Consider the following 14,286-nt stretch of genomic DNA (forward strand, 5'->3'; position numbering starts at 1 on the left):
ACAGGATATTTGGGAACCTGGGATCCCCCCCCCCGACTTCATCCTGCAGCTTCCAAAATATCAGTGATTAAGAGATAAATACTACTAAATAATAACAGAGTACCAGAGTGAACCCACACACACTCTGCAATCACTAATTGTAAAATATCTTAACACACACACACACACACACACACAGAACAAACAGGGCACTCCGACACAGACAGCTTTTCTTATTGCAATAACCATTTATTGTTCTCACACACACATCTTTACAAAAGCAGAGGGGGTTCCTGCAGCAGGATCAAAGGACCGGTGTGTGTGTGTGTGTGTGTGTGTGTGTGTGTGTGTGTGTGTGTGTGTGTGTGTGTGTGTGTGTGTGTGTGTGTGTGTGTCTCCCCAAGAGCTGCAGATCTGAAGGAGACTGTTTTCTATATCCTCACGTCAATCAGCTGTTTGTTCTCTGATTTAAAACACGAGTCACGGCAGACTTTACAGGGAGGTAAAGCTGTGTATGGCTGAACCAGAGGAGGGCTTACTCCGACCTGAAGAGAGGATTTCTGTTTGTCTTTCCTGTTTGCATCTCGAACATCTCTTTCTGTACATGAAATGCATTTTGATATTCTGTTGAGTTCCATTGCGGGTTATTTTAAGGCATGTCTGCTTCATGGTGGACGAGACTGGGAAGCAAAAAATGGAAATCGTGTCCTGCTGCAAATGAGTCAAATTCACAACTTTGCAGGAACTAGCGGTACGAGTTTTGACTCTCTGAAATGTCACAGTTTTCATGATACTTTTGTGAAGTCAAAGTTGTACATGCTAGCTAAAGATCTACGTCTTTTTCCCACGAGATAAGGATACTATGCTACGGTAACTCAGCACCATGGCTGTGCTGCACATGGTTGTTGCTCTGTGGAAATTCTGGAACAACAACAACATACCGATTTTAAAATGGATGAACCAATAAATGTGGATGCAATTGTTTGTCCCGCCACTAAAGTCAGACTATGGAAATGTTGGATCCATTTATAACAATCCACATGTCTAATAAAACCTTCTGACAGTAAAATGGCACTCTTTAGAGGGACTCCTTTTGGGACTAATTACCTATCAGATCATTTGAATTATTTGAACCTGTAATTAATAATAACTTTGCAACACAGTCCATGGAAATGTTGGATCCATTCAGAAACAATCCACATCTTCTGACAGTTAAATGGGACTTTTTTAGGAGGACACATTTGGACAGAACAGATGTCTTTCCGTCTGATTTAACAACAAAGTCTTGCAAGATCTGGCAAAAAAACCCCTCTGTCGTTAAAAGTCGAACTCTCAGATAAAAGCTAAACGCTCATTTTAAAATGCCAGATCATTTGAGTCAGGGTTAAAACATTGTTAATACATACCTTATTTTAACCGTACGTAATAATAACGTATAGTAAATGCTGATACATCCTTTCTTAACATCTCATACTTCATGTATTTCTGTGCTCTTGTAAAGCACCTTGGATTCGCATGTTTTAAATGAATGAATTTAGCTTTTTTTGACCTTGGTCGTTGGATCGCTCATGGTCGTGTCTGGAAACCTGACAAGAAAAGACATTAGCAATGATTTATACGTCAGATATTATTGATGCTTAGATGACATTTCAAAACAGAGACAGCTTTGAGTTTACAACGCGATGATGGCGCAGCATTTTAGTAAACACCTCTCGCAGTCTGAAGCGAGTCCAATGGGCGACAACAGTCATTTTATTCAAAGAGAGAGTCATCTGGGTGTTTCCCAAACGCTCCAGTGTTGGTTCAGAGTGTTTCAGCACCTTCATACACACTGTCTCATCATCATCATCATCATCATGATCATCATCATCATCACAACATTTCCCCCCAAATGTACCCACTGAGTGTCGGTGATGCTCGTGTAAAAATCACACTCTTGATATAAAAGTTATTTACAATATCATACAAACAAATGTCCGTAAAGTGGATAAAGGAGAAGAAGGGACTGGGGATGTGTTGTGCATGTGTGTGCTTTTGAACATACGTGTGCTCTGTAGACTCTGAGGACTCTCGTGTGTGTGTGTGTGTGTGTGTGTGTGTGTGTGTGTGTGTGTGTGTGTGTGTGTGTGTGTGTGTGCGTGTGTGTGTCGTCCAGCAGAGGGAAACATTTCACAGCACAGTGATGGTATTATAGGCAAGATGGGGGACGAAGAGGAGGAGGGAGAATAATAATAATAATAAAAGGAAACATGGATTTAAGGGAGTGTGCAAATCAAAATTTAGCAAAACTGTCACGCCACTTTGAGCGCCATGGCAACATCACCGTATATATACACGTCAATAAATACATCTGTTGATAAAATCTCAGAAATGAATCACAATAATTACACGACTCCGTCAGTTTTTCCCGGCTGGAAAAACTCCAGTCGTTGAAGAGCGAAATAAAAAAAAGTGTTTCGTATGAAAGCTCCTCGTTTTTGAAAGAATACAAAACCATATTTGCTCCTGAATATGTTGCGCTTTATTTGACCACCTGCAGTCGTTGGCTCGGCTTTGTCTCAGCAAATATTTTTTCGGGTACCATCTGAGAAAGAAGAGAGGGAAAAAAAACAACACGCCGAAGACGGAGCAGAGATGTCGGTGCTTTCATCTTGTTTGCTTCTGCTGAGAGATACCAAACGGACTCTTTGATCTGAGAAAGATCTCACGTGGAGCCGACAAGGGCACTGCTACTCCGACTACTGTGTGTGTGTGTGTGTGTGTGTGTGTGTCAATAGGACGAGATAGAGAGAGAGGATGAAAGAAAGAGACCAACGGACAGAAACAGTGTGCATAGCTGTGTCTCAATTTGCATACTTCTTTGAGTGCATTAGTGCGCCCCTATGCATGCATGGTAAAAGGCATCGTGGAAAACACGGATGTGCACCGTAAAAACATGAAAGTATATTTGTCTAATATCTAGTCCGAATGTCTTTATACTTGATATAAGACATAATAAATAAAGAGGTAACAATGCAGTGAGATATAGGGTCGTGTTGTTAGATGTATCTCTGATGAAACGAGTATTCTTTTTCATGTTTATTGGAAAACTGAAAACTTTTGAGCATTTCTGGCTTCAAAATAAGTCTTTCCAACTATTAACAGGATCTAATTTAGCAAAGAAATCCCATCTTATTTCCAGAAATGCAGTTTCTTTACTTATTACAAGCAAAAACACCTTGTTTTTACTAATCTTTTACTTGGTTTTGAAGCAGCATTTCTTCCAGTGTGCACTTAAAACCTCCAAAGAGTTGGGTGTATGCGGTGATGCTGGACTCCTCTCACACTATGACCGCCATCATGGCTACGTAGCGGAAGTTGTGCAGCAGTGGCAGTTATGGTTGCTCCGGTAAACACAGCATCACACAAATACAATTTAAACTTGTGGGCGTTATTTTTGCACATTAAGTCACGAACCACTCAAATTGCATCCAAAAAAAGCCACATTTTTTGGGGTTTAATGGAGCATCTAGCTAAAAGCGGGCGAATTTGAGGCGCTGCAAAAACTGTTTACAGTACAGTGCTCTCAAAACTGTCAAAATGTTCAGTGTGGAATGATGGACACTTCTCACAATCAACTAAACTATCTCGAGCTTTGTACCGGAAGTTGTGCAACCAGCCGCAGCTATGGCTCTGGTGAACACAGCACTCGACAAATAGAAGTCATTTGTTTTGTGCCTCTTGTATTGTACCACAAAAGAAGCAACCGTTCATTTATTGGGTTAAGCGCTGTAATGTTTTGGTAGCACGAACGATCGTTGCTACCTAGCTAGCTAACAGCGTTCACATGCAGTGTACTGTTCAAATTGAGACACAGCCTATGTGTGTGTTGTGTGTATGGCTTTCTAAAAGGATGCATTGTTCTTGTAAATCTCAGCAGCACACGTGTCCTTCAGCAGGTTTCTTTGGTCCAACGTCCTGATCGCATACGGTGAGTTCACCGTCACTTCTTTTTAAAAACTAAAAATGGACGGACATTCTCAGTGGTCCCAGTTCGATGTGTCTGTCCTTGCAGGAGCGCGCCACTGAAGATGATACAAAAAGTCAGAATACTCGAAACAGAAAAAGAAAGAAGTACCTGACTCTGTACTTGTAATGTTTGTTTCTTTGCTTGTCCAGCAAAGAGAAAGTCTTTAGTGTGCCTATCGGTTCCCCGGGGGTTAGGAGGGCATTAGGGATGTCTGGGAAGTTCTAGACCTGCGTGGAATAGGAGCGGTGCAGCGTTGCGTACCGCCCAGCCGGATGGGCGGCGCATTGCGGCGAGTGCTGCTCCTGGTCTAGACTTCGCTGGAAATGGAGCGAGACGGTATGAGGACATCGGGGGTTGCGGGGAACCGATAGGGCTGATGGTCATGTGATCTCGGTGAACGGAGATCCCCGCGGAGTCTGCAGGGGAAAGAGAGGAGTGAGAAAGAGAGAGAGAAGGCGAGGGGGGGGTGGGGCGGAGAGAGAGAAAAGTGAAGAAAAGAATAATCAAGAGCAATGCACGGGGATGAGGGGCGGGGGAGAAAAAGAGAGAGAACAGGAGCAGCGGAGCCCAAAAACAGAAATAAGGCGACGGATGACGGAGGAAGTGAGGAGAGAGGAGAGGATTCAAAGTCGGTTAGAATGGTTGGACGTAGGTGTTGTAAGGTGGGGAGGAGGTGGAGAGTGCGGGATACTGGAGGAGAGTGAGGGACAAAGGGAGCAGATTGAAAAGGAGAGAGGCAAGGTGGGAGACAGAGGAAAAGAGGCAGTCAGGTGAGGGTTAGTGACGGAGACAGACCACACAGGACACAAGACATCCTGCTAAACACTCACAGACTCTTCTGCTGACCCCGAGATACCCCGGATAATCGGTGTGTCCCAATAACCCAAAACGTCCCGATACATGGGCTATTCTGACCCACATTCTTATTGCACAGCTGATATGTGAGCAAGGATTTTGAAATACAAGACGCCATGTGGAGAAAAAGTTGCAAAGGCAGGTAGGTCTCAAGACCGACGAGTCCGCAGTCCTAAGCTTTAAGGTCCAAACGAGTCAAAACGCACTCCAGTGTTGTCCCATTTTCAAGGACGTACGTCACATGTTTCAATTTCTTTGGCGTTGACAACCGCATGGTTTACACCAACAGAGTTATCTTATATATAATTCTTGTTCCAGGTGGTGAGCGATGCTATACTATACTACTACTTGTTTCTTGATGGTCCTCTCCTGCAACTTGATTGGATGCTGTCTCTTTGGTTAAAAAAAACTTTACTTATCTAGGTCAAAAATGTGTTTCAGCTAGCCTGTGGTTAGCTAAGTTTATGGGTTTGCTAACGTTAGCGTGATATGCTAAAGGCATTGGCAAACTAAAGCTAACACAAGCAGAACCAAAGGACAAAAAAGCGAGGTCTGCAGCAAAGTCCCTCTTAAAAACAAGGAATAAAGAATCCTGCACATGAAACCAGAACCTGTTTTATTTCATTTCCATATCTGTATGGATTTATCAATGGAGTGAGTGTGTTGAGTTAAACTCACTAGCTGTAGCTTCATATTCACGGTGTAGGCGTGAGAGTGGTTCCAACGTGCTTATGGAAGAAAAAACTGCATCTAGGAAATAAAGTCTCATCTTTCTTCAGGAAATCGTTTGTTAATCTTCGGGTTTAGGGGTATCAAGTTTATCCAAGAGGCTCAAAAGTCTTTAGTCTTTGGTGTTCAAGATCAAGCCAAGTCTCACTTTCTCTTCATTGGACAAGTCTAGTCGTTAGCCAGCAAATGACCCAGTGACTAGGACAGCTTTGTAACGGAGTGCATGCAACTCTTCCTCCTGTAAGTGCAGCTGCTTTACAAACTTACATTTTAAATTATGCAACTCCATCAAGAGAAAGGTTTCTATTGGCTGTCCTAAAAGTCGTTAGAAGTCGCTAAATGACGTCATCGCCTAATTTGCATAACTCACAATATGCATGTCATTGTAATGGACGCTGAATAACGGTGTGGGAGGAGCAAAAAGTGAGTGAAAAACACCCTAAATATGTTGAGAACTACAAAGGAACTTTCTTCTGTAGATTCTTGTTTTTTTGCCACCTCTGAAAATAATTCATGAATTTGAATACATTTTAGAATATTACATTCAATCAAAAGACCGTTATGTGGGTTGGAATGGCTATATCTACGTCCAACCCTCCTCCTTTATCTGAGCTTGGGACCTGCACAGTGTCCCTGTAAGCCAGAGCGGGATCAGCTGGGGCTCCTCCTTTGGGACGGGCTCAGCACCCACTGCTCGTTGAGGAGAGTGTTCAGAATATTCTTTGTTTGAGGACCAAGAGTTAAGACTTAAATGGACCAAGAAGCTTCTCTGTAAAGTATAACGATATTTATAAACACGTTCTGCTTCGTCCTCTTATGACGCTTCTCTTTATGATGTCTTATTATGCAATCCTTCTGAGGTTTATCAGTTATTAAACACGTAATAGTATTACTGCAGTCAATGAGTGAGAGTTAGAGGCGGTGTGTTTAGTATGTAACTCCACGCGTCATAATCCTTCTACTCATATATACGATATCCTATTAGCTACATGCTAACTGAGGCTGAGAACAACAACAGCCTGTCACAATATATTGATTATCTTACAGAACATTCTCTAGATTTGTCGCTAGTAGCTTTGGACAAAAAGACAATTACAGGAGATTTGGAAAGTCACCAGATTTAGTGAGAAAGTCGGGAAGTTGGCGACACTGGGGACGCTACCCCTTTCTTAGAGAATGCAGCACCGTTGATCAACCCAGGAGACCTCCAGCTGAATCCGTAATTTCCCTCCAGCTCCCTGCTCTGCATGATCCCAGAATGCTAAACTACACCTCCAGTGCGTCAGCCGTACTGCTGACTCAGCTCAAGGAGATAAGTGACTCCCTAAATCCACCGATAAGAAGGTAAAGAGCAAACATCCACAGTGGAATTTGTTTTCCTCCGATGGATGAAATAAAACCAGGGCTCATTTCACACCGGCAGGACAAATCTCTGCTGCTGTTCTCATCAGCCAACGAGCAGGCTTAGAGATTTAAAGGATTCACTGGGATGTGTTCTTGGTGCTGAAGGTGCAGGTGGTGTTTGGAGCATGCATGATTTGTTCTCGAAGGGGGGGGGGACGGGGACGGGGGGGGAACAGGAGGACAACGGATTCAGGTAAGAGACAAGGGGTGTGTATATCAGCCCCTCTCACTCCCACCCCCGCCTCTTACCTGAGGGCCACTTAACTTTTCGAGTGGACTCTCGACACAGGGCAGCGTCACCATCGGCATTCCCAGCATGGACTCGGGGCGCTGGGGTCGCAGCAGCGGAGGACTGGGCAGCATCTGCTGGAAATTGTTTATCACGCAGGTCACCTGGAGATGGAGACCGGGTGTAAGGGTTAGAGAGAAGAAACAAAAAGGACTGACCCTTCGCTGAACGCTGACCCCCTGCGGCAACCGTCCACTCAAAGCTCGACAACAAGCTTCAGAGTTCTTCCCATTTCAAATGCATAGAGATGCACAGAGTTCCTGTTGGGGCAAACTGGTGTCTCCAGAGTTCGGAAGGTGTCATACTTTTTTTCCAGGCTTCAAATAATGCAAGCCTGAGAGGCCCTTCATTACCAGCCTAGCATTGTTTCCAAATAAGATTTAGCTAAATTATTTTGTGGGGTTAGTTGAATATACCTGGCCAAGATTCACAACAGAGGCTCTGTCCTAGTCTTGATCTACGTCTCACCTCTCTTAACTTGCATCCCTGCTTCCATCACTTGCGTCTTTTCCACCAGGGATGCACGGAGAGACGCAAGGAAACCACGCGAAGAGAGAGGAAGCAAGGAAATTAGTTTTAAGAGCAATGGGACGTCCTTAGCCAGGCTCCCCTCATTAGACCTTTTACAGCTCTTATCATAGGTAGGAGCAGTAGTAAACCAATCAGTTGTAAAACACCCAATAAAGGCTTCTCCTCCAGTGTAATCCCTCACCAAAAACACAGCGATGGCCCCCCCGGTGAAGAATCCCGCCAGGACGTCAGCCCAGTGGTTGCGGTACTCAGCCACCCGGACCACGCCCACTAGCACGGCCAGGCAGAGCAGCGTGAGGCTGATGGTGGGCTTAGTCAACCGCGTGCCTTTGGTCTTGAACACCAGGGTCACGTACATCTGCAGAGAGACAGAGAAGAGTTACAGCAAACAAAGGAGGCAACAGAAGCATATGCATCAGTTAAACATCACTAGGTTTTTCAAATGCCACTTGCTTTCAAACTACTACTACTGTACGTGTTCAGAGACAACCTTACTTTAAGGGGGTTAGCAGACAAACAAATGCAACTTTAGAAGCATATATATAGTCTTATGCAAAGATGAGGGTGGATGCAGACTCATTGATCTGGTGTGCACGCTTTAATGTACATTAGCAAGATGTAATCCCAGTCTGTAGTATTTACGGGGGGGGGATTTCACACTTAACTTTCCATTTAACCTTCCTGTAAATCATCAGCGCTTTATCAAAAACTCACCCTGTCTTCTTTATGTAGGTCAAGAATGTGTTTCCGCTAGCGTCTGGTTAGCGTAGCTTAGCGGTTTGCTAACGTTAGCTTGATATGCTAAAGGCATTGGCAGACTAATCAACTCAGTGAACAGATACCCAGGATGCTGGCTGATGAAGAAGAGGAAGGAAGCTAGGTAGCCAACATAAGGCTTAGTCATCTTGCCAAATAGTGAGCCTGTGTTGATGTATGAAAACTATGTTAGAACTGGTTTATAAACGGGTCTTAATGACTAATAAAGTGTTTATAACCTAATTATAACCCCTTTATGAATCCTTTATAAGGGTAGTCTTATTCTAAAGTGGTACCAAATAACTAATAAACAATCCCGCACATGAATCCAGAAACTGTTTCTATTTAATATCCATATTTGTGAGTGTGCTGAGTTAAACTAACTAGCTGTAGCTTCATATTTACGGCATAGGCATGAGAGTGGTTCCAATGTGCTTATTGATGACTAGAAATTGACAGAACAGGGTAAAAGTTAAAACACTAAACATCAGGACAGGGTAAGTGCTACATATTTAAGTTAGCAGCAATTAACCCTCAACATATCCAGCAGCCTGCTCCAACCCACCACTGTGTACACCGCAGAGAAGATGCTGAGCGCTGCCTCCTTGGACGGGAAAGACTTCCGCGCAGACATGACAACCAGCGGGTTCCCCGTGCAGGCGCGGCGCTCTGCGATGTACTGCATGGTGGACTGGCAGCCAAGCGCCGTGTAGTTCGGTCGACAGGCGGACAGGAAGTGAGGCGTCTGGTTTCCTGTCACCACCTGGCCGGCATTGACGAAGATGGTGGTGGTGAAGAGACCGAAGGCATAGACACCTGGAGATGTAGAGGATTGGAAAAGGGATGTAGACGTGCAGGCAGAAGCAAGAAAAAGTTACAGATTCATCAGACAACGAGGAAAAGCACATTAGCTGTTTGAACCATTTTAACAGTTTGAGATTTAACGGGTGATAAAAAAGTGTTGCCTTCCCAAAATAGCATCCACACTTTATTATCAGCTGAGGTGTGAAATTGCACCAAGTAGCTTCCACCTCAGCTGATTTGGCTTGAGATGCAAATGTGCAGGCTGCTTAATATTCACAGGATTCTTCCTGCCATGATCCCGAATATCTTACCTCTAAATCTCAGTCTATCATCCAATTAGCAGCTACATGCACAAGCTGTGGTTGATAACGTGAGGCAGGTCACGTTCTAACAATTCAACCTTCTCTGGCAAGACTACACAGAAATAGACCCTGCAAAGAGGCCTGCAAAGAGGCCTGCAAAGAGCGAAAAGACTGTTCAGTTCACAGCAGTGTGTTCACCTAGGAAGCGTATTATGCGTCTCAGCAGGGGGTTGAAGTAGCAGCAGTCAGCAGTGACAATGGTTTTCTCCTGGGTTCCCTCGGCCTTGGTGAAGAATGCACACAGCTCTCCAACAAGAATCTGTGCAAACAAAGAAAAGAACTGGTTGTTAAAAACTGAAGTGGATTTTAGTTTAGACACAATGGCGGTTGCTGGTGCATCTGGTACTAGAAGATCTCATATTACATTACAAGCTGTATGCCGGTTAAAAATAGGAACTACCAAACACATTAGCACCTAAAGGCTTTTGAAGCTAATGCACCTGCAATGGTTTGCTTATTCAAAGCGAGTACATCTGCATTTCTCTTGTTGCTCTGACACTATATTTAGATGGTTTAGTGCACACATTGTATGTCACTGGGGAAAATGGCGTCAGTTTAATGAAATGAAATGTACCTCAAAATAATTCTGATTGTAAAGAAGACTCTGCTTCTCACATGATTCTTTTTTTACCACATTCATGCTCTCAAATACAATTGTAAGCTCTCTTTAATACAGAATACCCGTCTAAGGCTTGCCAATATTATCATCCAAATTTATGTCACATTTACAGGAATTAGGGGTATGCTTTGCTAACCAAACTAGCCAGCTGATAGCTTCAAACATGCCAAACTCAAGGTTTCAAACCAATGGGTAAGTCTATAAGTACGTACTACATTTCCATTAGTTAACAAGGTCCCAATGATGCGGGAAGACAAACATTTAAAGCCTCAAAATTGACCAATTTAAAGCTGAACTAGAGAAATGATTTGACCACAATGGAAAACTCGAGGCGGACTGACTCTGAGCTAATCACAGCTCCTAGCATTGCTAATGATCTCATAGCTCTCAGTGAAAATGAATCTTATTAGTCTTAATCTGTTTTATTAATCATGCACCCCTGCTTGGTCACATGGAGAGACATTATTAGTAAGTCTAGAAGTTCCTGTGATCAAAAACAGCCGCCATTGTTCTCCGGTGCTCAGTTTTCTTGGAGAGGGGCTGGTGTCGGAGGTTTCGCTCAGGTGATCGTACTCCATTAACTCCCCGTGAATCTGAGCAGCGGTGCAGCTCCAGACTGAAGATCCCTTAATGGACTGCAAACTGGGAGACTCGGTATCTGTACGAGGATAAAACTGCCTCATGAATAACTATCTGTGACAGAAATATGCTCAATCTTAAATCATCCTGACACTTTACCGTGCTGCTGTGACACGAGTGGGATCTACTTAAACGCTGACCCTGTTCCACAAACCCACAAACCTCCTTCTTACTCTTTCTTTTTGTTCGACATAACCACCTTGTTTATCCCCCTGGAAGAAAAGCGAGAGGGAGTGAAAGAAAGAAGGGGTGACAATGATTCTGTTTTGGTCAAATCTCATGCTTCAGGGGCAAATTTTCAAGCAGGTCCGATGTGTTAACAGCATGCTTCAGTGTCGCAGCGCTGTGAAGTGCGTGCCCGGCCGAGTGCTTTCTTCCATTAGTGAAACGCGACCCGACTGGGTGTTCCATGGCAACCCTCGAAACAGCGATACGAGCATGAAATCAAAGCTGAAGGGGGTTTAATCAGTGGCTTCAAATCAGAGATGTTAGGGGCGCCGGCACACTGTGGACAACCGTTAAAGGGCTCATTAAAGGCGGTTTCCATGGGGACCGCCCAATATGAGCATGCGTGTTCGACGTAAATTGATCAAATGGTGGATTGCTTTCAAAGATGAGGACTTTGGGTCTTTGGTTAAGCTTTAAAAGGGTTGTTTGGAGGCTCACTACGCACCTTTTTATTGAAGATGAATGCTTATTCTGTTCATCTGTGGTGTGCTTCTACAGCAAAATCAACACGACCACCTAAACACGTTCAGTATAGATACTCTCTTACTGTCCAGGAACCAGAATCCGTATGAGTGACAAGCTCTAAGTGGATTTATGCAAGTGGAGGTTGGCCTTTTTAGACCCTTTTTAACCCTGTGTTTTAGGACACAACACAAGAAAAACAGGATGCAGGGGAATATCTTACACCCAGCAGTCTTTCAGCCAAACCAGACCGTAGTTTATACACCGAGCGCCCACATTGTGCAAGTAGGAAAAGCTCTCACACATGTGCATCGCCTCTAAAGAAAGTGACAGAGGAAATGTTCTGTTTGTGGGTGGGATGGCAGAGGAGCAGAAAGCATACTAGATCATGTATTTCTCTCTTAACTGGAACATCACTTTCACTTTACACTGTGTTACTTTATCTAATATTCCATTCATTGTTTAAAATCTGCTTTGTATTTTGTTCATTTCAATAGTGTTTACTTGTCTGACAGTTTATAGATTATGTATCTTCCTAGTCAACTGTGAACATCTTCTCTTTCTAATGCCAGTTTATTTGTATTTCTATTTATTCTTTGAGATGTCTAAACTTTAGGCATTGTTTATTTCTAATTATTTTCTATGCCTTTTTTTCCTGAAAGAAAACCTTACCTGCTCTTCCTTCTGCAGAATCCCTGAATTCTGCACATTTCTACACCTAGGGTACACCTATATTTCAATGTAAATATTGCTATTTTTTAAATGTTATTATAGTTATTTTATAGTAGTTTTTTTATCAGTCCCAATTTTTGTTTTATTTTCATGTATTCAGAAAAAAAAGTTGTATTTTTTTTGTTCATTTTGGATATCTTTTAATTGAGGTTATACATTTCTATAGTATATGCACTATAACGCCAAGTTCACCTACTTGGCAATAAAGCTGTTCCTGATTATTTGGCATTAAACCTCATTGGAAAGCAGTGTAACAGGTTGGATTTTGATCTGGACTTTTTCAGTTATTATTTGGAAGACAACCAGAAATTATTGATCAATAAAGTATTTTTCAGCATTTCTGCAAATGTGTTTCGGACAAACCTTTCCTAAGATAAGAAGAGGATAAGCTTAAGATTGTCCACTTCATAAGGAAAGCACGGAGTCGGTTTCCCCCCATTCCTGAACCGCAGAACAAAAGCCAATAGAACTCACTTTGTGTAAAATCACTGCCAAAAAAGTGATTATATTTCCCTCACCTACAATTGCATTTTCCCTCCATCACTTCCAAACCCAAACCTGTTCCCTTAGAAAGAGGAAAGAAGGACAATACAAAAGGAAAGTGGAAGGAAATATTAAGAGGAGAAGGCAGCACAGTGACGGCGTTGGGAGTAATACTGCAGGCATGAATTATTCATGCAGGGATGGCATCTATTTGAATCATGTAGTGCATTATTTCACCCAACATTCCCAAATTACCTCTCTGCACTGCAGCGCTTGCGTCTCGCCGAGGGTTTATAGTTAAATATGACGAGGTTGTCGCTGCAGTTTAGGGACAAGAGGATTATAATTCCTTTAAATTAAACTGCTCATCCAGTCCACACTGTGTGACAATGCAGGACGACTTCTAGAAATAGCCGTACGAGCTCGGAGATTGGAATAACAAGTTGTGTAATCGCGTGTTACATGCGTACTGCCATGCATGATTTAAGAGCCCAACAAGAGAAAGGAGTGAAGGTCTGAAACATTAATACACACATGAGAGCTGATTAATTCAGCGTGCATGCTCTAAAGACGTCACAAGGACAATTTCTTTCGCCCTGCACAACGAAGCTGGAGGATTGTGCTCCGTGTGTGTGAGTAATCAGATCTCGATTTGTGTCATTGGGTATTATTCAGATGTGAGAGTGTATTCAGAGTGGCCCTTTTTATAAGTGTGTGTCAATTAGACGCCGACGAAAAGGGGGGATGATGCGATGAATGAAGAGGGTTGTGGAGAAGCAGTGGGAGTCGGGGGAATAAATAGTGCTAAAAATGAATGGAGGAACACAAATGAAGAGGAGGAAATAAGTAATTATTGTATGTATCAATCAGTAGATGTATGCACATTCGGAAGCTGGGGATAGAAAGGCAGGATTGTATTCATATTTCTGCCCTTTTAATGTTAAAGAGGACAGATTCAGGGTCAAACTTGTATGTAGAGTCTCTCCTGGGACATGTCTCCATGCTCTAATGTTCAAAAAGCTCTTTATGCTTCTCATACTGCCTGTGCTGCAGCTCCTCTTTTCACCCTCTGTCTGAAACCAGAGCCCAGTCTGCTCTGATTGGTTAGCTGGCCGGCTCTGTTGTGATTGGTCAACTGCTCTCAGATATCCAGCCCCCCTTTAGCCTATCGTGTATAATGTGTTGGAGCGCTAGCCAATAGAAGTGTGAGTCTTACACAGTGATGTCACTATGTTATTGAGGTAAACAAAGGAGTCCAATGGAGGCAACATATGGATTTTAGCCTTAGCAGACCATTGACATGCACACAAACCTATATAACACACTACAGGAAAGAGAAAAACCCCAAAAGCTGAAAACAGCCTCTTAAATGGTGAACTGTAGGGTGTAATTACGCTCTAAAACC

The 14,286-nt window shown here is 43.1% G+C and overlaps 1 protein-coding gene across 1 annotated transcript in view; it reads right to left on the reverse strand.

Annotated features, from left to right (window-relative positions):
- Positions 1-399: 399 nt before the first annotated feature.
- The window catches only part of plppr2a (phospholipid phosphatase related 2a), a 59,732-nt gene continuing 45,845 nt past the window's right edge, over positions 400-14,286 (reverse strand). The window contains 5 exon segments of the mRNA XM_063904904.1: positions 400-4,404; positions 7,226-7,369; positions 7,978-8,154; positions 9,118-9,368; positions 9,857-9,977. Of these exon segments, the coding sequence (XP_063760974.1) occupies positions 4,369-4,404; positions 7,226-7,369; positions 7,978-8,154; positions 9,118-9,368; positions 9,857-9,977 (729 nt within the window). The 3' untranslated portion in view covers positions 400-4,368.

The sequence above is a fragment of the Eleginops maclovinus genome, chromosome 16 (assembly GCF_036324505.1).
Source record: "Eleginops maclovinus isolate JMC-PN-2008 ecotype Puerto Natales chromosome 16, JC_Emac_rtc_rv5, whole genome shotgun sequence".
Taxonomy (NCBI): Eukaryota; Metazoa; Chordata; class Actinopteri; order Perciformes; family Eleginopidae; genus Eleginops; species Eleginops maclovinus.